Genomic DNA, 24,320 nt, shown 5'->3' with positions numbered 1-24,320 from the left:
TGTGTGGACAAAGTCATGGAACCTTATGACAATCAGATTAAATGAACTACATTTTTCAGAGAGAAAACTTGTAAATCAGTCCAATTCGACCGGAACGCAACAGGAAAGTTAAGATGTTCATACTATGGATCATTGAGCTATTTGATTTTGAATTTTAGGACCGCTTTAGTTATAAACATTTAATTTGGCCTTTACTACAATAGCCCAGAGAAAAGCATTGAATAACACATTCATAAATGGCAACAAAAAAAATAGAGTAAAAAATATATCATAGGTTTTGAAGTTTTTGTCCTATATCTATAAGATATAAGACAGTTAAGGAAATATATATATATTTACACATATTTAGCCCCTTTTTGTGGGTAGGCACAAAACTCCCTTCATACTTCGATTTTTTTTTTAAGTCAGACGAGTCCTGTGACACTACTTGTGAGTCTCCCTTTCCATAGAGTGGTCATAATAGTTTGTTGGTCAAACCGTTCGAAAGCTACAGACGTTTTTGTGAGAAAACCAATTTTCGGGATGACTCGTGGTTTGACAAACAGCGCTCTAGTTCTGCCACCTTTCACCGCCGATGTGGAAGTACGATATCGACAGATTAAGACATATCCAATGCAAAAAACAGATTTTTTTTTATTTTGGAAAAGTTTTATTATCGCATTTCCTTTAAAACAGCTCATATATATTTTGTACCTATTTTTTTACACATAAAAATGTCATAAAAGCATAAAAATAGCATTTGAATATTACAATTATGTTTGATAAAAATTACATGTTGTTAAAACCAATAAAAACAACAATAAATACAATATTTTTTTTATGTAAAACATCAAATTCTGTAAAAGCCATTTAAAATGTGGATAAATTATTTAGCAAAAGTAAAACATTTTAAGACATGAAAAACATGTTAAAAAGTAACTTTGTTAAAAGGCTGTCTTCGGTCCTTTGTACAGGAACTGGGTGAGACCTTATCAAACTCGCCTCCTCCTGCTCCTCTGAATTAATTTCCGTCCAGTCAAATACAGTATCTCTACTTGAAATTGACGGATTTTGATCGGGAGTTTTAAAATTATGTTACTTAGGTTGGTGCAACGGTGTGTCAATCGACTAAGGGGTTTGGGTGCGTACAATGAACTCGTAAAATGCATGCACTCATAGCAAACGTACAGGAAAGACATTCCAAAAACGAAAGACACACCGATAAAATAAAATATATGTTTATGTTTAGGTTCCACGTGCTTGACGTTTGACCGTTTCCCTTGTGCGTGAGAAAAGGGGGAGGTGAAGAACCGTTTGAGAAGACACACATCCAGCGCTGAGCGCAAACTAGATAGGGCTCTCCTTCGTTCCTCTCACACAGGACCAGCTTACGCCATTCATTCTGCCCTCCCTTTCTCCGGCACACGCTGCATTCCTACGGTCGTTTTTGCATAGCGAGCGGCGATGTTTCTCTGCAGAGCGGCTTGGCATAAATATGGGCCTTTGGCAAGGAAGGTAGCCCAGCAGTTATCTAGAGATGGTGAGTATTTACATGATGGGTTCAAAATATGGAGAGATCTAATTACATTACATTTGTACATGATACAAGATGGCAACTGTGTATGCCTGTTGGTTTTTCATTCCTCTGTAGGATAGGTTACGGGCAAAGGAATATGCGTGCATTTCAGAAGAGAACATTTTGTTCTCATGTGTTTTGGCTTTGGAAACAGTCGCATCCCACATATGAAAGATGGCACCGGTGTTACAGGACAAGGGAAGTGAAGGTCAATTGGAATGTTGACCAATGATGCTCTGAATCTTTTCATTATATTTATTTTGATCATTTTATTGGAGCATCGTTACATTTTAAAGGGAAAGTCCTGTTTTCTCCATGTTCAAGTAATCTCATTCTCAAAGTATCCTAACAATTTTGTTCCGAAATGAATTCGGTGTTACTATACAGACTCAGCGATGGCCTACTTTGCCAATAAATCGTTGAAATCCTCTCCAATCATTAGATTATGGCAGCTTGTCACTTTGTATTAAGGGCGATTGCACGGCCTAGGTGTTCACATGATCCATTTTAACCATAGTTACGAAACACGCAATTGAAAGGGAATGTATTAATTAATGGAAGCTCGTTACATAATGTTTGTGGTTTTAAACACTAATAATATGTGACCTTCATTATGTCAAAGATGGCATAGAAATAGGGTTCATGCTTTGCTCACGTGGTGTGACCATGGTCTCAATGTATAGACTGCGGACAGAGGCACGCGTTTCTCGCCATATAGCTGCCTCCACGGGAGCGCGCACCAATGAACTTGCATTCTCTGAACAATTTTTTTTTGGCCTAATCAGTGTTTCAAAGCCGGAGTCAGCATTCATTTGAAATATTTACCATGGGCATAGTTCAGTAGTTCAGGCAACCAACCATATGCTGTACTTACACTTATATTTAGGCTGACATAAAGTCAGCTTCTGAGAAGGTCCATTTTAATATTTGGACCTTTATTAAATTGTCAACAGCTTTACCTTACACGATGTACCTTCACATTTTAGTGGAATGTCCACACCCTTTGCTTACATGGCATTGCTCGTAATTTGCTGTAGCACCTGCAGAACGTGATTTTGCTGCTCTTAGACAAATGCCCAAGGGCTAGGCAACGATAGCAACATGACGTGCGGTGAGCTTTTGGCCCAGCGTTTTCCCCATTGACACACACACTCAAAGGCGAGCTTGTCCGGTGTCCTGCTGTCAGACACCAATGGTGGCCTCTTATGAGATTACGCAACGACACCGGCCCCTGCTTTGCGTTTGTACAGTATACAACCACAGATGGAACAATGAGCCAGATGTTTCATCGGATGTGTAAATATGAAGCATCCGGTTGCCATTTCTATTCACCCCCAAATTTGGTGATGAGAGGAAGCCCAGTGGCTGGGAGTTGGAGAAGATGGATTTTGGCCGACATTCTGCTATTTTTTTTTACCGATGAAACATTTGATCTCAATACAGTTGTCTGTTCCCAAAACTAGAATCTGTTACAAACAGGGTGGACTAAGTTCTGTAGACTTTACCCTTTGCCAAAGTAAAAAAAATGTGCGATGTTTAGGATTGCAAGGGCAGATTTAGTTATTACACACACGCACTTCAGTTCCCTAACAGAAATATATAGATAAATACTAGAACATGCCAATAGGATCTCGCTAGCTCGTGCTTGGCTCTGCCCAACCTCCTTGCTTGTTCTGCCCACTATGATCCATTTGCTCCCTTTGGAAACAACAGGCTGTGGTCTATCTTGGGTTAGTTATAAAAAATAACAATATTTGATACATTTCTACATCTACATGCAAGAAGGGGCCTCTTCTCATGGCAGTGGGGCCCTCCCTGCCCACTCTCCTCCCTTGACCAGTACTTAGGCACACAGAGCAGGTATCATAGTTTAATCTTATGACCCACAACCCCTCATACTCTCTCAATCCCACACCACCTTAACCCTGCAACTCCTGTGAGGGTTTAACAGATTAGCTGGTATAAATAACAGTGTACAGTGACAATCCCTATGTTGTTGTTTTGAAAGGAGAAACTCACGTACTATGTAGTTAGAACCCATTTATAAACAGCGACACTGTTCTTTCCTAATTATCAGGATCAAGAGGAAATTGACACCAACTGGGACTAGTTATGTCTAAAATAAAATCCTATTGCCTTTTTCCCCATTAAATTATCTACTTTATTTGGGCCTAAAATAACTGGTCTCCCACTTTGCGCACTGATTGTGAAAGGCATGCAAGCTCTCCTGTTAGTTTAGACTCTGCTTGTTTACTGTACAAGTGAAACTGGACACTTGTGCTTCGTGGTAGTTTTCTCAACTGTAGCTACTTGACAGATTTATTTGTACTGTGGCAAAGCCAGAAGTCTGTTTCTGTGACAGTCTGTCTGTACGGTAGATTTCTGTCTTCGTGAATTTTCGTGTGTTTGATGTCTGTCTGTGTTCTAGACGTGCATGCTTGTTGTGTAGTAAGTGTGTGCGTACGATTGTGTCCGTCTTTTTGTGTTGTGTGTGCCTTGTTTTTGTGTGCCTGTCTGCAGTGAGGACATGGCACTGACCTACAACAGCATTAGCAGGAATCTGTGACTATGGTCCAAGTCTTGAAGTTGTAAACAAAGTGCCTGGCTGCAGTGTTTTCCTGCTGATGTAATGGCACTCAGGCAAAACACAATCAAAGTGAAAGAACTACGTCAAATGACACAGCACCACCTTGTGCGGAGTATCATCAAAAAAAATGCGTCTGGAGAGAGTGATTTAAAAAAAAAAAAAAAAAAAACTTGAATATTGGTGGTGGGTCATTTTACCTGCTTTTGAATGTTGCTATTGCGCTGACCTGCTAGGAAAATTACTTTAGGTAGAATTTGATTCAACTCGTATTTTACTTTATTTTATTTTACAATAGCCTATTTAAAAAGTTGCCCAGTGTTACCCTGGTTGAAGGTCTACCAGAGGATCACTGACGTCTGTTTCAGTTGGAGGCAAATGAGCTCTGACAGGCACATTCCTGGACACCTAAACGCATTCCACCCAATCCAATAAACAGCCAGGGATTGTGCTTCAACAAAGCCTCTGTCCTCACGCTTCCGTCTCGCTCTTTCTGAGGATTGTTTTGATGCATTAGGTCTACTTCAATCTAAATGGGGAGTCAGGGTTATAGGGCGGGATCAAGATCAAATGTCGAATATCCCGTTTACATCTACCATGTTCCCTTCTCACTGATGACCACTCTGAAGGCTGGGTGAGTTGTGCTATGACTTTTTTTTGTTTTTTGTAGTGTTGCCACGGCGACAAATGTCGTCAGTCCCCGGTGGATCTGGTGATAACATCGTCTACGCCCTTCTGTGTGGCGGGGCCTTCGCTGGAGCCATCGCATACGTGAGTCTATGCCTGGCCATTTTAGTTTGATCTGTCTGAGTTCAGATGACGTAGTTTAGAGATAAACTATAATACCAGACTGGCCTATTTCATAAACCTTTACAACTCTAGAATGTGCTCTATTTTATTATGTGACATGGCTAAAGTTATTATTATTATTTTAGGTATTTACATTTTTTAAAATAGTTTTTCTCCCCAATTTCATGGTATCCAATTGTCAGTTACTGTCTTGTCTCGTCGCTGCAACTCCCGTACGGACTCGGGAGAGGCGAAGGTCGAGAGCCGTGCGTCCTCCGAAACACAACCCAACCAAACCGCACTGCTTCCTGACACAATGCTCGCTTAACCTGGAAGCAAGCCACACCAATGTGTCGGAGGAAACACTGTGGACCTGGCGACTGTGTCAGCGTGCACTGCGCCCAGCCCGCCACAGGAGTCGCTAGTGCGCGATGGGACAAGGACATCCCTGCCGGCCAAACCCTCCCCTAACCCGGGCGACGCTGGGCCAATTGTGCGCTGCCCCATGGGTCTTCCGGTCGCAGCACAGAGCCTGGGCTCGAACCCAGAATCTCTAGTGGCACAGCTAAAACTGAGATTCAGTGCCTTAGACCACTGCGCCACTCGGGAGGTCGACATGGCTAAAGTTGCCTTCCAAAATAATTTTATAGATTTCTCTGGTAGAGGTGAAGATATTACTATTTTGAGCGTTTAAAATGTTCTTTGTGTTTCTTCCAACAGACATACAGCACTGTGACCACAGACCACGCCAGATTCAACGACCGTGTAGCGGATATCAACGCTCGTCCCAAGACCGTGTGGTCGCCCAAACCATGGCCTCCCAAGAGTCAGTCTCACCTCACCCACCATCTTACCGCACAACCTCACCCACCATCTTACCGCACAACCTCACTCACCATCTTACCGCACAACCTCACCCACCGTCTTACCGCACAAACTCACCCACCATCTTACCGCACAACCTCACCCACCATCTTACCGCACAACCTCACCCACCGTCTTACCGCACAACCTCACCCACCGTCTTACCGCACAACCTCACCCACCGTCTTACTGCACAACCTCACCCACCATCTTATTACAACCTCACCCACCATCTTACTGCACAACCTCACCCACCGTCTTACTGCACCTCACCCACCATCTTACTGCACAACCTCACCCACCATCTTACTGCACAACCTCACCCACCATCTTATTACAACCTCACCCACTATCTTATTACAACCTCACCCACTATCTTACTGCAGAACCTCACCCACCGTCTTACTGCACAACCTCACCCACCATCTTATTACAACCTCACCCACCATCTTACTGCACAACCTCACCCACCATCTTACCGCACAACCTCACCCACCGTCTTACTGCACAACCTCACCCACCATCTTATTACAACCTCACCCACCATCTTACTGCACAACCTCACCCACCGTCTTACCGCACAATCTCAACTAACCCATCATGTCATGAAAGGTTGTTGGATAAGACACGGTTTGGGTTTGGTCCTGGCGCTAAGGACCGTGACACACTCACTGTAAATACAGTTGAAGTCGGAAGTTTACATACACCTTAGCCAAATACATTTAAACTCAGTTTTTCACAATTCCTGACATTTAATCTAAGTAAAAATTCCCTGTTTTAGGTCAGTTAGGATCACTACTTTATTTTAAGAATGTGAAATGTCAGAGTAATAGTAGAGAGAATGATTTATTTCAGCTTTTATTTCTTTCATCACTTTCCCAGTGGGTCAGAAGTTTACATACACTAATTTAGTATTTGGTAGCATTGCCTTTAAATTGTTTAAATTGGCCTTCTTGCTCGCACATGCTTTTTCAGTTCTGCCCACAAATTTTCTATAGGATGAGGTCAGGGCTTTGTGATGGCCACTCCAATACCTTGACTTTGTTGTCCTTAAGCCATTTTCCACAACTTTGGAAGTATGCTTGGGGTCATTGTCCATTTGGAAGACCCATTTGTGACCAAGCTTTAACTTCCTGACTGATGTCTTGAGATGTTGCTTCAATATATCCACATAATTTTCTTTCCCATGATGCCATCTATTTTGTGAAGTGCACCAGGCCCTCCTGCAGCAAAGCACCTCCACAACATGATGCTGCCACCCCTGTGCTTCACGGTTGGGATGGTGTTCTTCGGCTTGCAAGCCTCCCCCTTTTTCCTCCAAACATAACGATGGTCATTATGAGCAAACAGTTCTATTTTTGTTTCATCAGACCAGAGAACATTTCTCCAAAAAGTACGATCCCCATGTGCAGTTGCAAACCGTAGTCTGGCTTTTTTTTATGGCGGTTTTGGAGCGGTGGCTTCTTCCTTGCTGAGAGGCCTTTCAGGTTATGTCGATATAGGACTCATTTTACTTTGGATATAGATACTTTTGTACCTGTTTCCTCCAGCATCTTCACAAGGTCCCTTGCTGTTGTTCTGAGATTGAGTTGCACTTTTCGCACCAAAGTATGTTAATCTCTAAGAGACAGAACGCGTCTCCTTCCTGAGTGGTATGACGGCTGCATTGTCCCATGGCGTTTATACTTACGTACTATTGTATGTACAGATGAACGTGGTACCTTCAGGCATTTGGAAATCGCTCCCAAGGGTGAACCAGACTTGTGGAGGTCTACAATTTTTTTTCTGAGGTCTTGGCTGATTTCTTTTGATTTTTCCATGATGTCAACTAAAGAGGCACTGAGTTTGAAGGTAGGCCTTGAAATACATCCACAAGTACACCTTCAATTGACTCAAATTATGTCAATTAGCCTATCAGAAGCTTCTAAAGCCATGACATCATTTTCTGAAATTTTCCAAGCTGTTTAAAGGCACAGTCAATTTAGTGTATGTAAACTTCTGACCCACTGGAATTGTGATACAGTGAATTATAAGTGAAATAATCGGTCTGTAAACAATTGTTGGAAAAATTACTTGTGTCATGCACAAAGTAGATGTCCTAACCAACTTGCCGAAACTACAGTTCGTTAACTAGAAATTTGTGGAGTGGTTGAAAAACGACTTTTAATGACTCCAACCTAAGTGTATGTAAACTTCCCGACTTCAACTGTAACTATTCATTGTCCACTGTTGCAATGCATTTTCAACTGACGCATACAAAATACAAACCTGCTACACTCCCACCAGCTGCCAACCCACCCCATACCCCCCCCCCTCTCAGTACAGTGGCCTAAGCCCTCTGTTCGTGAGTCATGGTTGGCACAGTAGCTCTGTCCTGTCTGTGTGTGAGAGAAAGAGGGATGTGATCCAAGCTAGAGATTGTGGGACAGGAGGCCTGGATAATCCTTCACTTATTTCACCATGTCCGAGGAATGTCACTGAAGGACCACACACACACGCTCATGCTCTTAAAGTAGCATGGCTATTCAGTGTGTGTGTCCTATTTTCTCCTCTGGGAGAGCCTGCCTTCTGCAGTGGAAATCCTGCTGAGTTCATTAGAATAGACACACACGCACACACTGAGGGTCATGATGTATTATTAACTCTGACACGGACAGGCCAGCCCGCGGGTCAGGACAGCCCAGCCCGATCTACAGGGGAACACAACAGTGTGTGTGTGGAAATAACAAGCGGTCAGTAGTTTTGGCCAGACCACCATGGACTTCTAGCCAAGCAGACCAGCCCCCCCCCCCCCACGTTCTCTGGCCGAACCACGTCATTGCTGTCCAGGCAGCTGTCGGAGACCTGCGTATCCCACTATCACTCCTTTTCGTCTCTGCCAAAATCACTTCCTGCTAACAAAAACACTCTCCCGTCCAAGACTATTCTATTTATGCTTGCAGCTATTATGTCATCCAACAGTGGCTAGGGAGTTGGTTATTTATTGACACTGGGGGAGGACCATATCGTTCTACTGGTGCTGTATAAACACAAGATTAGATATATATCTAGCTTTTATTGTCCACTTGCAATGGATGTTTATTTTGGCAGGCTTCACCGTGACGATAAACTCCCAACTACACAGATATCATCACACAAGTGCACGGCTATCTCACCCATAAACGCTCATGCACGCTCATACACGTGTGAAAAGATAAACAAGGCAACAATAAACATGTTGTCCCCCACGAATGATGCAGCGCCCCCCATGGGGCCAATTGAGATTGCGTGTGACCAACACATTTCAGTTAATTGCTATAGCTCCTGACTTGGGCCAATCAGTGTAATTTTGTAAATTACGGATCTCTTTGGCAAGACTCATCATTCACCCAAGTTTCGTCCAAATTGGCCCAGTGCTGTCTGAGATATCACGTGTGACTGACGAACGGACGGACGTTTGGAGAAAGATCCACAGTCCCCTCCCTGATTTCATTGTGGGGGACAATAAAACACCATGCCAAAATCATAACTGAGTACAGATCAGACAGATATACTACGACAACCTCATTCATATAAACTCAGCAAAAAAAGAAAAAGTCCTCTCACTGTCAACTGCGTTTATTTTCAGCAAACTTAACATGTGTAAATATTTGTATGAACATAACAAGATTTCACAACTGAGACATAAACTGAACAAGCTCCACAGACATGTGACTAACAGAAATGGAATAATGTGTCCCTGAAGAAAGGTGGGGACAAAATCAAAAGTAACAGTCAGTATCTGGTGTGGCCACCAGCTGCATTAAGTACTGCAGTGCATCTCCTCCTCATGGACTGCACCAGATTTGCCAGTTCTTGCTGTGAGATTTTACCCCACTCTTCCACCAAGGCACCTGCAAGTTCCCGGTCATTTCATGGGGGAATGGCCCTAGCCCTCACCCTCCGATCCAACAGGTCCCAGACGTGCTCAATGGGATTGAGATCCGGGCTCTTCGCTGTCCATGGCAGAACACTGACATTCCTGTCTTGCAGGAAATCACGCACAGAACGAGCAGTATGGCTGGTGGCATTGTCATGCTGGAGGGTCATGTCAGGATGAGCCTGCAGGAAGGGTACCACATGAGGGAGGAGGATGTCTTCCCTGTAACGCACAGCGTTGAGATTGCCTGCAATGACAACAAGCTCAGTCCTATAATGCTGTGACACACCACCCCAGACCATGACGGACCCTCCACCTCCAAATCGATCCCGCTCCAGAGTACAGGCCTCGGTGTAACGCTCATTCCTTCGACTATAAACGCGAATCCGACCATCACCCCTGGTGAGACAAAACCGCGACTCGTCAGTGAAGAGCACTTTTTGTCAGTCCTGTCTGGTCCAGCGACGGTAGGTTTGTGCCCATAGGCGACGTTGTTGCTGGGGATGTCTGGTGAGGACCTGCCTTACAACAGGCCTACAAGCCCCCAGTCCAGCCTCTCTCAGCCTATTGCGGACAGTCTGAACACTGATGGAGGGATTGTGCGTTCCGCAGTTGTTGTTGCCATTCTGTACCTGTCCCGCAGGTGTGATGTTCAGATGTACCGATCCTGTGCAGGTGTTGTTACACATGGTCTGCCAATGCGAGGACGATCAGCTGTCCGTCCTGTCTCCCTGTAGCGCTGTCTTAGGCGTCTCACAGTACAGACATTGCAATTTATTGCCCTGGCCACATCTGCAGTACGCATGCCTCCTTGCAGCATGTCTAAAGCACGTTCAAGCAGATGAGCAGGGACCCTGGGCATCTTTCTTTTGGTGTTTTTCAGAGTCAGTACAAAGGCCTCTTTAGTGTCCTAAGTTTTCATAACTGTGACCTTAATTGCCTACCGTCTGTAAGTTGTTAGTGTCTTAACGACCGTTCCACAGGTGCATGTTCATTAATTGTTTATGGTTCATTGAACAAGCATGGGAAACAGTGTTTAAACCCTTTACAATGAAGATCTCTGAAGTTATTTGGATTTTTACGAATTATCTTTGAAAGACAGGGTCCTGTAAAAGGGACGTTTCTTTTTTTGCTGAGTTTACATGCAGCAGGATCATTGTGTAGATCTCTAATCCATATACTCCATAGCCTATATTATACTGAACAAAAATATAAACGCAACATGTATCAATTTCAACGATTTCACTGAGTTACAGTTCTTATGAGGAAATCAGTCAGTTGAAATAAATTCATTAGGCCCTAATCTATGGATTTCACATGGCTGGGTAGGGGTGCAGCCATGGGTGGGCCTGGGAGGGCGTAGGCCCACCCACTGGGGAGCAAGGCCTTTTATTGTCCCCCAGCACAAGGTGCACCTGTGTAATGATCATGCTGTTTAATCACCTTCTTGATATGCCACACCTGTCAAGTGGATGGATTATCTTCGCAAAAGAGAAATGCTCACTAACAGGGATATAAACCAATTTGAGAGAAATACGCTTTTTGTGCATATGGAAAATTTCTGGAATCTTTTATTTCAGCTCATGAAACATGGTACCAACACTTTACATGTTGCATTTATATTTTTGTTCAGTATATAATCCATATAAAACCCTGTAAATATGTGACACTGTGCTTCTCTGTGTCTGTTTTCAGGCAGGGATGAGGAAGAGGAGGGTGAGTGCCTATGTGTGGCTCTACTGGCTAATGTCTTTCATTTTTATAATAACTCACAGCCTGTTAAATGACTCTCTTTCTGAATGACCAATGAAACTTTGTCTTAGACTAAGGGTACCTTGGCATGGATTTGATTATTCTCTCACTGTAATTTTGTTGGTGCACTCACACCTAGATTTTTCTCTAGATACATTCACAAAACTGCATTTCACAGAATTCTGAGGACCAATGGTGGGGAAAAGGATCGGATTCATGGGCTCTGAAATGAGTGGAGTCTTCATGTATTGCATTTCAATGATTGAGCCGAATGCTGTGAAATGCTATGATGATAATCTACAGTATAGTTAGTAGTGATGTCTCCACTCATTGTAGGGTTCCTAAATCATCATTGGTTAGTCACTGCAGAGCACCAATCACATAGCTTCTTACGCCCACTCTGAGATCTCCCTGTTCTGGTTAATAACTGCCTGAGCCATTTGCCTCATCTGCAAAAATGTTCAGCCAATTTATCAGCAATGAGTGCTTCCAACCTTCTGGCCTTAAATGCGTTCTATTTACGCATAGTAGAACTGGCATAATGGTCTGAGACAGATTACCCATGTATTTGAATTGACACCCGGATAAGGTGTCGGGTCAAGAACAGGTTCTGCGCTCTGATTTTCTGGACTTAGTTTTGGAAGTTTCACAACCCAACGCCTTAGCTTTCTGTCATCGGCAGAAAAAATATTGTTAGGGGACCCAAAGCATGTAGTTGGTGGAAAACTTTCTGTTGACGGTAATATTTGGGAGGACCTGTTCCCTGTACACAATGTCTTGGTTTCTCTAGATGGTAAACTCTAGATGGCCTACTCCTGTTGATGACTTTGATATAGACATTTTTATCGGAGTGATTCTGAAAGTAGAAAACTCAGCCTCTCCTTTCTGGCCCCACCCCACCCAGCTTCTCCCGTCTGACCCTAACCTGGTCTTATTGGCTGAAATACCTGTTAATCAGAACAGGGGGCTCCCCTCCTTGACACTACTCCTTTCCTACTGTACGATCCACCCCAAAACGTGCCCACCCTTCAAAACCCTCTTCTTTCACTGTTAACCCCCCCAACCTCTCGTAAACCTGTACCTCTTTATTAAAGAGTCTTTATTCCCTACCAAACTCAATGTCCACACTGACGCCACTCGTCAAACGGAAACAGGTGAATTCATCTTAGTGCCCCTTTAAACCTAGAATGCCAATTCACTGTTGGCATTATCAGTGCATTATCAGTCATTTAGATGAGATAAGCCTGTAGGGATTTGATGATCATAGTCTTTGATGTTAAATTTGCGTATTTGATAATGGTGAAATTGTAATCTGATTTGAAGTCCTTTTTTGGGTTAAAAGTTAAAGGTTCTCTTCCTCCTTTTTGCGCTAACGCTCTCCTATTTTTACTCTTTTCAGTGTAAAACTAAATTGGATATACGTCAGGGGACTTTATAGCCTACTGGACTCTTTGGATGAATCTGAAAAGGGGGAAATCTCCTACTTTCCTCCTTCTCCTGTATGACCGAACAAGTCCTGCTACGTCCCATACGTTCAACTATTGTCTGTTTCTGAACGTTTCTCCTCTGGACACTTCGTTCTATGTATTTCCCCATTTTAATTTTAATTTTATGAACTCATGTTTTTGTGGCGTCTTCTAGGATGGAATCATGTTAATGGCTAAATGTGTAAAAAGACAGACTGCCTCAATTTAAAATTAAATGCACACAAACCACCTGGCTTTTCTGTTATTGTTGGAATTTCCAGGTATTGGTTGCTTTGATTGGATGGTAAGATTCACCATCTTTATCACCTCACTCCTTAGTCCACCCTCTGACCTCTAACCCCTGATCCTGTATACCTCCCCTATGTCACTTTCATTTTGCTCCTCTCCATTTGTTGTTTTTATCCTTCTCTCCCCTCCTTTTCTCTCTGTCTCGTTGGGCTTTGCATGTGGTTCTGCAGTGAATTCTCTTCTGTAGGGATTTGTTTGCCCCTTCCAGGTGGAGTGTGGTATGAGCCGGAGGTGTGGTAAGATGAGTGGCATGGGCGCGTGAGATGCGTTGTGTGATTGTTTCAGTGTGTGGTTGTGTACATGGCAGCTAAATGATAAGTAATGAATGTAAATATGATTTAAGATAAAAACATAGAAATAGTACTTTATCGGAATATTCTGTTATATTATAAGCTAGTGTTATGTAGGCGTGAGTAGTGTAATTCACATGCCCTGCAAATACTCTTATTTCGTGTTGTAAAGCTTACTCAGGCAGTGTTTCAAAGGCCGATGCCATCTTTACTGATTCATATATTTCTCTCTCTCTCTCTCTCTCTCTCTCTCTCTCTCTCTCTCTCTCTCTCTCTCTCTCTCTCTCTCTCTCTCTCTCTCTCTCTCTGTTTTTTATTTCAGGTGAGGAAGCAGCAGCCTGGGGAGGAGAGGAGGAAGCAGAGGAGGTGGTTGAGGAGGGAGGAGAGGAGGAGGAGGCAGCAGCAGAAGAGGCTGGAGAGGAGTCTGCAGTTGAGGAGGCTGTAGCGGCGGAAAACGGAGCAGAACCCGCGGAAGAGGCCTCAGTCGAGGCAGAAGCAGTGTCCGAGGCAGTCTCTGAAGAACCTGCTGTGGAGGCAGCAGCAGTAGAAGCAGAGGTGGCACCAGCAGAAGCAGAGACTGTGGTGGAGGAGATTGCAGAGGGTGTTGCTGAGGTCGCAGAAGAGGTCGTCGAGGTGGCAAATGAAGTGGAGGCAGCAGCAGAGGAAGTGGCCGTGGAAGAGGCTGCTGAGGAGGCAGTTGCCGTGGCAGAGCCGGAGGAGGAGATCAACGGTACGGGCCCAGAGGAGGAGGCAGCCCCAGAGGCTGCTGTTGCTGCTGAGTAACGCACACACACCACAGGGAGGCACACGCTGTCCTTCACCACCAGCCCAACACACACTCCGATAGGCCAGCAACAACAGGGAGGTTATGTGTACACTGTTCCTTAGCTACACCACAGAGTACCACTACAGCGTCTAACACTGATCTCACCTGGTTCTAAAACCACTGTAGAGCTAGACTCCTCTGCCGTGAAGGTTATTCTGTCGAAGAGAACACTTTATTTACTAGTTTATTAGAGTTTACTTTGAGGGCAGAGAGTAACTAATGGTATGGCTGATTTTGTAAGTGAAAGTGTGAAAAGCTAGAAAACAGAAGCTTCACGGTTTTTGTGTGGGGTTTGATTTTCTATATTTCAAACTCTCCTGACTGTGTACGGTATATTTGTTGTGAGTCCAGCAGATGGTAAAAGTGCTAAAGCAGCTTTTACCAGTGAATTCAATCAGAACAGCAGATGATCACCGCTGTGAGACCTTTTAGAAAGTGGCAGTGATGTCATCCATCTCAACCTCATATCACAGTAAGGATAGAAATACACGATAGTGCAAATCACTGTGCCCCCTCCCCCCAATAGTGAAATGTGACAAAAAAACTGATTATTTCCCCTTTCCCCCTCCAAACTACCTTTATTCACCCCTTCCCTCTCTCCCTTCTTCCTCTCAAACACTGTTTACAAAGCTCCACTGACCCCACGTATCAATGCCCTTTAACCTCTCCCCTGCCTTACCTCAGAGGCAACTAGCTAACGTAGTGAGTAGTCGTGTAATTGATTAAGGGAATTAATTGAGCCGTACAATAAAATGACTGGAAAGATCCCCTCCCGTGTTGAATTTGTCTGGGTTTGGTTTGCTTGTGCTAATACGCTACGCTTGTAGGGCTTTCGGGTGCCCTACAAAGTCTTTCCAAAACAACAGTGGTTTCCATCACCAGGACAAATGACAAGACAATACACTTCTGATCTAATATTATGCTTGTTGTACTATGAAGAACCTCGGGATAAATCCACCACACTGACACTAGAGTTCATTCACATCCGCACTGTTGCCCCATGAGTCAACAAACAATTTACTTTAGCCCTGGACACATGTCAGAAAAGCTCCCTAGTTTTGAAAAAATGTCAAGACAAATGTTTGAAATCAAACCATTATCCCATTTGGTGTGTGTTCCTTTGTGATATTTAGCAGGAAGGCATTTTATTTTATTTGAGGTGGCCTCTTTTTTTTATTGAAGGATGGTGGACAACATGCAAAAGTACAGTCTTTGCTGTATGTTCTGATGACTTATTTTGGAATGTCTTCTATTCACATTAGAAATGACTCGTTCACACTTAAAGGCATTTTGTGTTGCATACATGCACCATATGGGGAATTGTCATGTACAGCTAACTGCTATTCCACACAGTGTTCCTTCATTGCTTCTACTGCTTCCTGTACCCTCTTCCATTCAATGCTTTTCCTGTCACCGCACCTTTTTTTCTATGCCCGCCATCTACACCCATGCCACTGCTACCCTGTACAGTGGGGAGAACAAGTATTTGATACACTGCCGATTTTGCAGGTTTTCCTACTTACAAAGCATGTAGAGGTCTGTAATTTTTATCATAGGTACACTTCAACTGTGAGAGACGGAATCTAAAACAAAAATCCAGAAAATCACATTGTATGATTTTTAAGTAATTAATTTGCATTTTATTGCATGACATAAGTATTTGATCACCTACCAACCAGTAAGAATTCCGGCTCTCACAGACCTGTTAGTTTTTCTTTAAGAAGCCCTCCTGTTCTCCACTCATTACCTGTATTAACTGCACCTGTTTGAACTCGTTACCTGTATAAAAGACACCTGTCCACACACTCAATCAAACAGACTCCAACCTCTCCACAATGGCCAAGACCAGAGAGCTGTGTAAGGACATCAGGGATAAAATTGTAGACCTGCACAAGGCTGGGATGGGCTACAGGACAATAGGCAAGCAGCTTGGTGAGAAGGCAACAACTGTTGGTGCAATTATTAGAAAATAGAAGAAAATAGAAGAAGTTCAAGATGATGGTCAATCACCGTCGGTCTGGGGCTCCATGCAAGATCTCACCTCGTGGGGCATCAATGATCATGAGGAAGGTGAGGGATCAGCCCAGAACTACACGGCAGGACCTGGTCAATGACCTGAAGAGAGCTGGGACCACAGTCTCAAAGAAAACCATTAGTAACACACTACGCCGTCATGGATTAAAATCCTGCAGCGCACACAAGGTCCCCCTGCTCAAGCAGGCGCATGTCCAGGCCCGTCTGAAGTTTGCCAATGACCATCTGGATGATCCAGAGGAGGAATGGGAGAAGGTCATGTGGTCTGATGATTCAAAAATAGAGCTTTTTGGTCTAAACTCCACTCGCCGTGTTTGGAGGAAGAAGAAGGATGAGTACAACCCCAAGAACACCATCCCAACCGTGAAGCATGGAGGTGGAAACATCATTCTTTGGGGATGCTTTTCTGCAAAGGGGACAGGACGACTGCACCGTATTGAGGGGAGGATGGATGGGGCCATGTATTGCGAGATCTTAGCCAACAACCTCCTTCCCTCAGTAAGAGCATTGATGATGGGTCGTGGCTGGGTCTTCCAGCATGACAACGACCCGAAACACATAGCCAGGGCAACTAAGGAGTGGCTCCGTAAGAAGTATCTCAAGGTCCTGGAGTGGCCTAGCCAGTCTCCAGACCTGAACCCAATAGAAAATCTTTGGAGGGAGCTGAAAGTCCGTATTGCCCAGCGACAGCCCCGAAACCAGAAGGATCTGGAGAAGGTCTGTATGGAGGAGTGGGCCAAAATCCCTGCTGCAGTGTGTGCAAACCTGGTCAAGAACTACAGGAAACGTATGATCTCTGTAATTGCAAACAAAGGATTCTGTACCAAATATTAAGTTCTGCTTTTCTGATGTATCAAATACTTATGTCATGCAATAAAATGCTAATTAATTACTTAAAAATCATACAATGTGATTTTCGGGATTTTTGTTTTAGATTCCGTCTCTCACAGTTGAAGTGTACCTATGATAAAAATTACAGACCTCTACATGCTTTGTAAGTAGGAAAATCTGCAAAATCGGCAGTGTATCAAATACTTGTTCTCCCCACTGTATGTTGAAGTTCTGCACCCGTGGGCTCCATCCTAACTCTCTCAAAACCACCCATTATTTTGCGGTCACTCAATGCTCTGGTGGGTACATTCTTGCCATAGCCTGACAGTCTGCATTGGTCCAATGCATTTCTGCTTTGCATCATGCACCAAAATGTGCAACAATAGAGGTTTTAATGACTGGTCCAGCTGAACTTTTAGATATGGGATTTTTGGGGAGCAAGTGATGCAGGCAATAGAGGTCAATGCATGGTTAAAGTACACCTTGGTCTGTACAATGTTGATGCAAACGCAACAAAAATGCACGGATGACCTAAAAGTAGTCTCAACACATTCGGATTGCCTTTTTAATCAGAAGAAGCACAAGCTAACACCTATGTCTGTACAAATCGTCTTCTCCCTGTGACCTCTGTCTGGCTAATGGCTACGTGTTGGTCTGTGTATTCTCCCTAACCCACACAGTGGGCTGAGACAGTAAGGGTTTTGGTCAAACTGTACTATTTAAACAAGAAAGCGTCTTTCACCATCTCTTGGGATTTGAACACAGAAGTCTACAATGTTCACGTTGGCATGTCTAACTCACTCTATTTTCTCCTTTCTCCTGTTACACTGGGTGCATATATGCTATGTTGATTGAGTTGGAGATAAATTGTGAGTCAGTCTTTTTGTAACATGAGTGTGAGTGATGTTTGGGCGCTGGGTTCTGTCTTGCAGTGGAACCAGTCATTCTGGCAGCAGCCTCTGCTTTGGAGGTGACGACAGTCGCTGAAGTGGTCAAAGAAGTGGTTGTGCCTATTGTAGAAGAAGTTGAGGAGGCCGCCCCAGTGGAGGCCGCCCCAGTGGAGGCCGCCCCAGCTGCAGTGGAGGAGGCCCCAGCCCCAGTGGAGGCCGCCCCAGCTGCAGTGGAGGAGGCCCCAGCTGCAGTGGAGGAGGCCACAGCTGCAGTGGAGGAGGCCCCAGCTGCAGTGGAGGAGGCAACAGCTGCCCCACTTGAGGCTGCACCCGTAGAAGAGGCCCCAGCTGCAGTGGAGGAGGTAACAGCTGCCCCACTTGAGGCTGCACCCATAGAAGAGGCCCCAGCTGCAGTGGAGGAGGCCACAGCTGCAGTGGAAGAGGCAACAGCTGCCCCACTTGAGGCTGCACCCGTAGCAGAGGCCCCAGCTGCAGTGGAGGAGGCCCCAGCTGCAGTGGAGGAGGCCACAGCTGCAGTGGAGGAGGCCCCAGCTGCAGTGGAGGAGGCAACAGCTGCCCCACTTGAGGCTGCACCCGTAGAAGAGGCCCCAGCTGCAGTGGAGGAGGCAACAGCTGCCCCACTTGAGGCTGCACCCATAGAAGAGGCCCCAGCTGCAGTGGAGGAGCCCCCAGCTGCCCCACTTGAGGCTGCACCCATAGAAGAGGCCCCGCCTGCAGTGGAGGAGGCCCCGGCTACAGTGGAGGAGGCTGCAGTGGAGGAGGCCCCAGCTGCCCCACTTGAGGCCACACCTGTAGAAGAGGCCCCAACCATAGAAGAGGCCCCACCTGAGGTGGAGGAGGCTGCAGTGGAGGAGGCCCCAGCTGCCCCACCCGTAGAAGAGGCCCCACCCGTAGAAGTGGCTGCGGTGGAAGAGGCTGCGATGGAAGAGGCCCCACCTGCAGTGGAGGCTGCCCCAGTTGTGGTGGTGGCACCTGTGGAGGTGCCCAAGAAGGAGTACATTGTAGTGGTGCTGGAGGGAGCAGCCAAGACTGAAAAGAGGCCCAAAGTCCTGGGGGTCGGCCCCATGACCGGCAGGATCATCCCATCTCCAGATGATGATGAGGCCCCTGCTGCTGAGGTAACAGGTAATTTGACAACTAACAGCATGCAACTGATCAATAGAATGTTTGATTAGTTGGAATAGTAGATGAAAATAGGACTAATACTGTCTATAAATGCACAGATGGTTATATATTTTGTTTTCATAGATAATTTTCAATTACAAAATCATGAATGATGATGATGCAACAGCTGTGGCAGTAGTACTGGGAGTTGTATCTCACATTTAGAAATCTAGGTTAATAGGATACTGTCACTTCAGTGCTAGTCATAGTATTGTGATCTAACGTGATCTCACCGTCTGTCTTCAGGGCAAGCGACGGCTGCTTAGGATGCAGATGCAGTAGAACCACCTGACAGGTACAGAGCTTTACTACAGTCGCCTCCTGTAGTCACTTCTCTAAGATATTAGGAAGCAACATTTTCCTTTGTGGGTGTGTAACGGAGTCAAACCTGAACCTGTAAGGGTTTTTCGCTGGTGAATAGATGCCTACTTACTTTTTTCTGTCTGGTCTGTAATGCACCAGTCTTGATACACTGTGTATTTATGTCATTTTTTTTCTTCTTCTTTCTATTCGTCACAGTAAGCACTTGGAGCCCCTGGATGATATATAGTTTCTCTACCCTGAGGGAGAAGAGGGGATGTGCCTTCCCTAACCCCTCCACACACTTTGACCTTTGACCCTTGACCCTTGATATTGAATATTGATCTGTAGTATAAAACTTGTCTTCCCGTCTTGATCTAGGGAATTATCTGTGTATATAGTCAGATAATGCCTGCTTTATGGAAAAATACATGATCTGGTATATTTTTCTAGATGTACAACACCCCCCAAAAATACCTCTCCCCCAAAAAAAGTCCCCCTCCGTCACACCGGGCAAGCTAAATTATAATAATCTGGGAATATTTGGCCATGGAAACTTTCCTGGTTGACGTCAGGAGAATGTAACTGTTTGCCAAAGTTACACAAGTTTGCCAAAATACCTTAGACTAACTATTGGACTGAAATAGTTATATATTAACTTACTTTTGTAGCTCTCCATTAGAAGCTCGCTGGAACTGGGCCCGGCAGAATTTGACCCAATGTGATTGGTTGACGATATGACACATTGGCTCGCTAGCCTATACCCTACGTTTTGTCGGGTTGGAATGCAATCAATGTCTATTCTGATCAAATGAATGGGAACTCTAAATTGAAATACCCAGTGGTGGAAAAAGTACTACATTTTAATACTTGAGTAAAAGTAAAGATGCCTTAATAGAAAATGACTCAAGTAAAAGTGAAAGTCACCCAGTAAAATACTACTTGAGTAAAATTATTTTTTTTAAATGTTTTTAAATATATTGAAGTATCAAATATAATTGCTAAAACGTATCAAAAGTAAAAGTATAAATCATTTCAAATTCCTTATTAAGCAAATCAGACAGCACCATTTTCGTGATATCCAATTGGAATTTACAGTCTTGTCCCATCGCTGCAACTCCCGTACGGACTCGGGAGAGGCGAAGGTCGAGAGCCATGCGTCCTCTGAAACAAGACCCTGCCAAGCCCGGACGACACTGGGCCAATTGTGCGCCACCTCATGGGTCTCCTGGTCACGGCTGGCTGTAAAACAGCCTGGGATCGAACCCAGGTCTGTAGTGACGCCTCAAGCACTGCTATGCAGTGCCTTAGACCGCTACACCACTTGGGAGGGCCAGACAGCACAATTTAAATAAAATATTATAATAATTACGGATAGCCAAGAGCACACTCTAACACCGACATAATTTACAAACAAAGCATTTGTGTTTAGTGAGTCCACCAGATCTGAGGCAGTAGGGATGACCAGGAATGTTCTCTTAATAAGTGCGTGAATTGGACCATTTTCCTGCCCTAAGCATTCAAAATGAAACACGTACTTTTGGGTGTCAGGGCAAATGTATGGTGTATAAAGTACAAAAAATATACTTAAGTAGTACTTTAAAGTATTTTTACTTAAGTACTTTACACCACTGGAAAAACGGAAGAAAAAAAAATTGTGACTAAGTCAGGACACCTGAAAAGTGGCTGAAAAACGGGACTGTCCCGTGAAAAAACGGGACATATGGTCACCCTAACACACAGGGTCAACCTACTAGACTACAATGTTAATCACAATTAACTTTGAACCCCGGTAGGCCTACACAAATGAACACATACAGGCTTCAGATAAGTACATCTGATCGAATATCTACTTCAATAGGGTAAAATAACAATAGACTACATCACCAATACTCAAATGATCATTATTTTCTCCTTATAGGGGAGCTCCCCTGTAATTTGCACCGTGGTCATGCCCTTGACTATCCTCCCCATGCCCTTGTTTACTTCACCTAAGAAACTTCACACTAGATTCACTCCAATGGTGTTTCTTGATTCATCATCATCCAATGCAATACTACACATCTGATGCTTAGCCACCAAAAGTCAACCACTAATTGCTTCAGGACTGGGCAGGACAAGGCGTGGTTTTGGTGTGACCAGCATTCTTTAACTATCCTCAGGTTTTTCCTCGTTGAGCCGATTCCAATGTGAACATAAGTATTTAACTCTCAAAGACATTGTGATGGGAGACTCTCTATTTCTGAGTCACTGGCTTGTTTTTGGGAGACGAGACACAGTAGACTACCTCGGTAGTCCTCCTCTTTTCCTCCAGCTGGTGATCCACAGACCTTTTATTAATGCAGTCGGAGTATTAAAGTTGAACAAACCTTCTCAGTTGCAAGACAGACATGGGATTCTTTTTGGGAAATGAGCATTATGAGAGTCGGTCAGGTTTTTACATTCAGTGATGTCGCTTAAGCTTGACTCTAGCATATTTCATGATATCGCTATTCAGCAATATTTCACAAGGCAGACATTTGTGTCTCTTTACTTTCTCCCACACCCTCTGTTGTAGAGTTTTTCTCTCTGTTCCACACCATGGCTATAGAATACACAGCTGTTAGATAGACAATTAATTTAATGGTGACCCCTCTATAGCTTATTGTGAAGCTGTATCTGAAATAGAAAAAAGCCATTTTTTGAGTGTATAATATGGTTTCCGAGTCTGGTATAAACAGTCGTGTGTTGTTGTTGTTATCATATGAAAGTTGCATTTTTACTCAAGTCAGGCTTGTGTGGTTGCATAAGTTAATTCAGCGCTCGATGGCTCAGTAAAGTGTGTTGATATGGTTTTGTCTGCTTTTCAAATTATATGACTTATTCATTTGTGTTAGAATCATGAATAAATGTTAAACTTTGTCAAAACCAGTTAAAATAATCGGTAGGCCAATACAAGGCTCTCACTGTACTCTACAGATTAGTTGTAGAACTAGTTCTTCTCACTTTATATATTGGAGTTCTTGCAATGTTTAGGCATATTTGAAAAGGGACTGAGACCATTGATAAGTGAATGTAAGCTTATTCCTAATTAAGGAGTGGGATAATTCAATTTGTCTGTCCTAATGTTTGCAGGCATTTTTTGTATGGGATATATACAGTACCAGTCAAAAGTTGGACACATCTACTCATTCCAGGGTTTTTCTTTATTTGTACAATTGTTTTACATTGTAGGATAATAGTGAAGACATCAACTGTGAAATAACACATATGGAATCATGTAGTAATGAAATAAGTGTTAAACAAATCAAAATATATTTTATATTTGAGAATCTTCAAAGTAGCCACCCTTTGCCTTGACAGCTTTGCACACTCTTGGCATTCTCTCAACCAGCTCCATGAGGTAGTCACCTGGAATGCATTTCAATTAACAGGTGTGCCTTGTTAAAGTTAATTTGTGGAATTTCTTTCCTTCTTAATGCATTTGAGCCAATCATTTGTGTTGTGACAAAGTAGGATAGGTATACAGAAGATAGCACTATTTGGTAAAAGACCAAGTCCATATTATAGAAAGAACAGCTAAAATAAGCAAAAAGAAATTACAGTTCATCATTACTTTAAGACATGAAGGTCTGTCAATTCAGAAAATGTCAAGGACTTTGAAAGTTTCTTCAAGTGCAGTCACAAAAACCATCAAGTGCTATGGTGAAACTGGCTCTCATGAGGACCGCCACAGGAAAGGAAGACCCAGAGTTACCTCTGCTGCAGAGAATAAGTTAGTTACCAGCCTCAGAAATGGGCAATTATCTGCACCCCAGAAATGGCAGTCCAAATAAAATGAAATGGCAGCTCTGCTTCATAGAGTTCAAGTAACAGACATATTTCAACATCGTGAATCAGGCCTTCGTTAGACTGGTGGAAATCTGTCCTTTGGTCTGATGAGTCCAAATGTTCGATTTTTGGTTCCTACTGCCGTGTCTTTGTGAGATGCAGAGTAGGTGAACGAATGATCTCCGCATGTGTGGTTCCCACTGTGAAGCATGGAGGAGGAAGTGTGGGGGTGCTTTGCTGGTGACACTGTGATTTATTTAGAATTCAAGGCACACTTATCCAGCATGGCTACCACAGCATTCTGCAGTGATACGCCATCCCATCTGGTTTGCACTGAGTGGGACTATCATTTGTTTTTCAACAGGACAATGACCCAAAACACACATCCAGGCTGTGTAAGGGATATTTGACCAAGAAGGAGAGTGATGGAGTGCTTCATCAGATGACCTGGCCTCCACAATCACCCAACCTCAACACAATTGAGATAGTTTGGGAGGAGTTGGACTGCAGAGTGAAGGAAAAGCAGCCAACAAGTACTCAGCACATGTGGGAACTAGTTCAAAACTGTTGGAAAAGCACTCCAGGTGACTACCTCATGAAGCTGATCGAGAAAATGCTAAGCGTGTGCGGAGCTGTTCATAGGGTGGCTACTTTCAAAAATCTCAAATATATTTTGATTTGTTTGATACTTTTTTGTTTACTACATGATTTCATAGTTGATGTCTTCACTATTATTCTACAATGTAGGAAATAGTCAAAATAAAGAAAACCCCTTGAATGAGTAGGTGTCCAAACTTTTGACCGGTACTGTATATAGTGGCTTGTTCTGCCATGTGAGTGGATGGCTTGCCGCTGTGCAATGGCCTAGCATGGGCCAGAAACTGCGACTGTGAAACATTGCTGTTTTTCTGAAATAAAGAGGGAATCAAAAATGAAT

The 24,320-nt window shown here is 43.8% G+C and overlaps 1 protein-coding gene across 5 annotated transcripts; it reads left to right on the top strand.

Moving 5' to 3' along the window:
* The first annotated feature begins 1,164 nt into the window (after positions 1-1,164).
* On the top strand, positions 1,165-24,319 carry LOC139581241 (fibrous sheath CABYR-binding protein-like). Of its 5 annotated transcripts, none has more exons than XM_071410796.1 (8): positions 1,165-1,519; positions 4,810-4,910; positions 5,649-5,754; positions 11,386-11,406; positions 13,830-14,237; positions 18,131-19,227; positions 19,520-19,568; positions 23,748-24,319. In XM_071410796.1, the coding sequence occupies exons 1-7, from the start codon at positions 1,444-1,446 to the stop codon at positions 19,553-19,555; spliced, it is 1,845 nt and encodes a 614-aa protein (XP_071266897.1). In that variant the 5' UTR covers positions 1,165-1,443; the 3' UTR covers positions 19,556-19,568; positions 23,748-24,319. The 5 variants fall into 5 exon arrangements, with proteins under 5 accessions (XP_071266897.1, XP_071266896.1, XP_071266900.1 ...); XM_071410795.1 differs by having other exon boundaries at positions 19,793-24,319; XM_071410799.1 differs by having other exon boundaries at positions 1,166-1,519; positions 18,131-19,234.
* The last annotated feature ends 1 nt before the right edge of the window (position 24,320 follows it).

This window comes from Salvelinus alpinus, chromosome 7 (genome assembly GCF_045679555.1).
Source record: "Salvelinus alpinus chromosome 7, SLU_Salpinus.1, whole genome shotgun sequence".
NCBI lineage: Eukaryota > Metazoa > Chordata > Actinopteri > Salmoniformes > Salmonidae > Salvelinus > Salvelinus alpinus.
Note: the sequence above shows the minus strand (reverse complement) of the source record. Positions and strands in the feature narration are given on the sequence as shown.

What these genes read in the sequence shown, in the direction of transcription:
- LOC139581241 (XM_071410796.1), top strand. Translation starts at nt 1,444, where the DNA reads ATGTTTCTCTGCAGAGCGGCTTGGCATAAATATGGGCCTTTGGCAAGG. An exon ending in CAAACCATGGCCTCCCAAGA is followed by an intron (nt 5,755 to 11,385) that starts GTCAGTCTCACC and finishes GTCTGTTTTCAG; the next exon opens with GCAGGGATGAGGAAGAGGAG. An exon ending in GCCGGAGGAGGAGATCAACG is followed by an intron (nt 14,238 to 18,130) that starts GTACGGGCCCAG and finishes TCTGTCTTGCAG; the next exon opens with TGGAACCAGTCATTCTGGCA.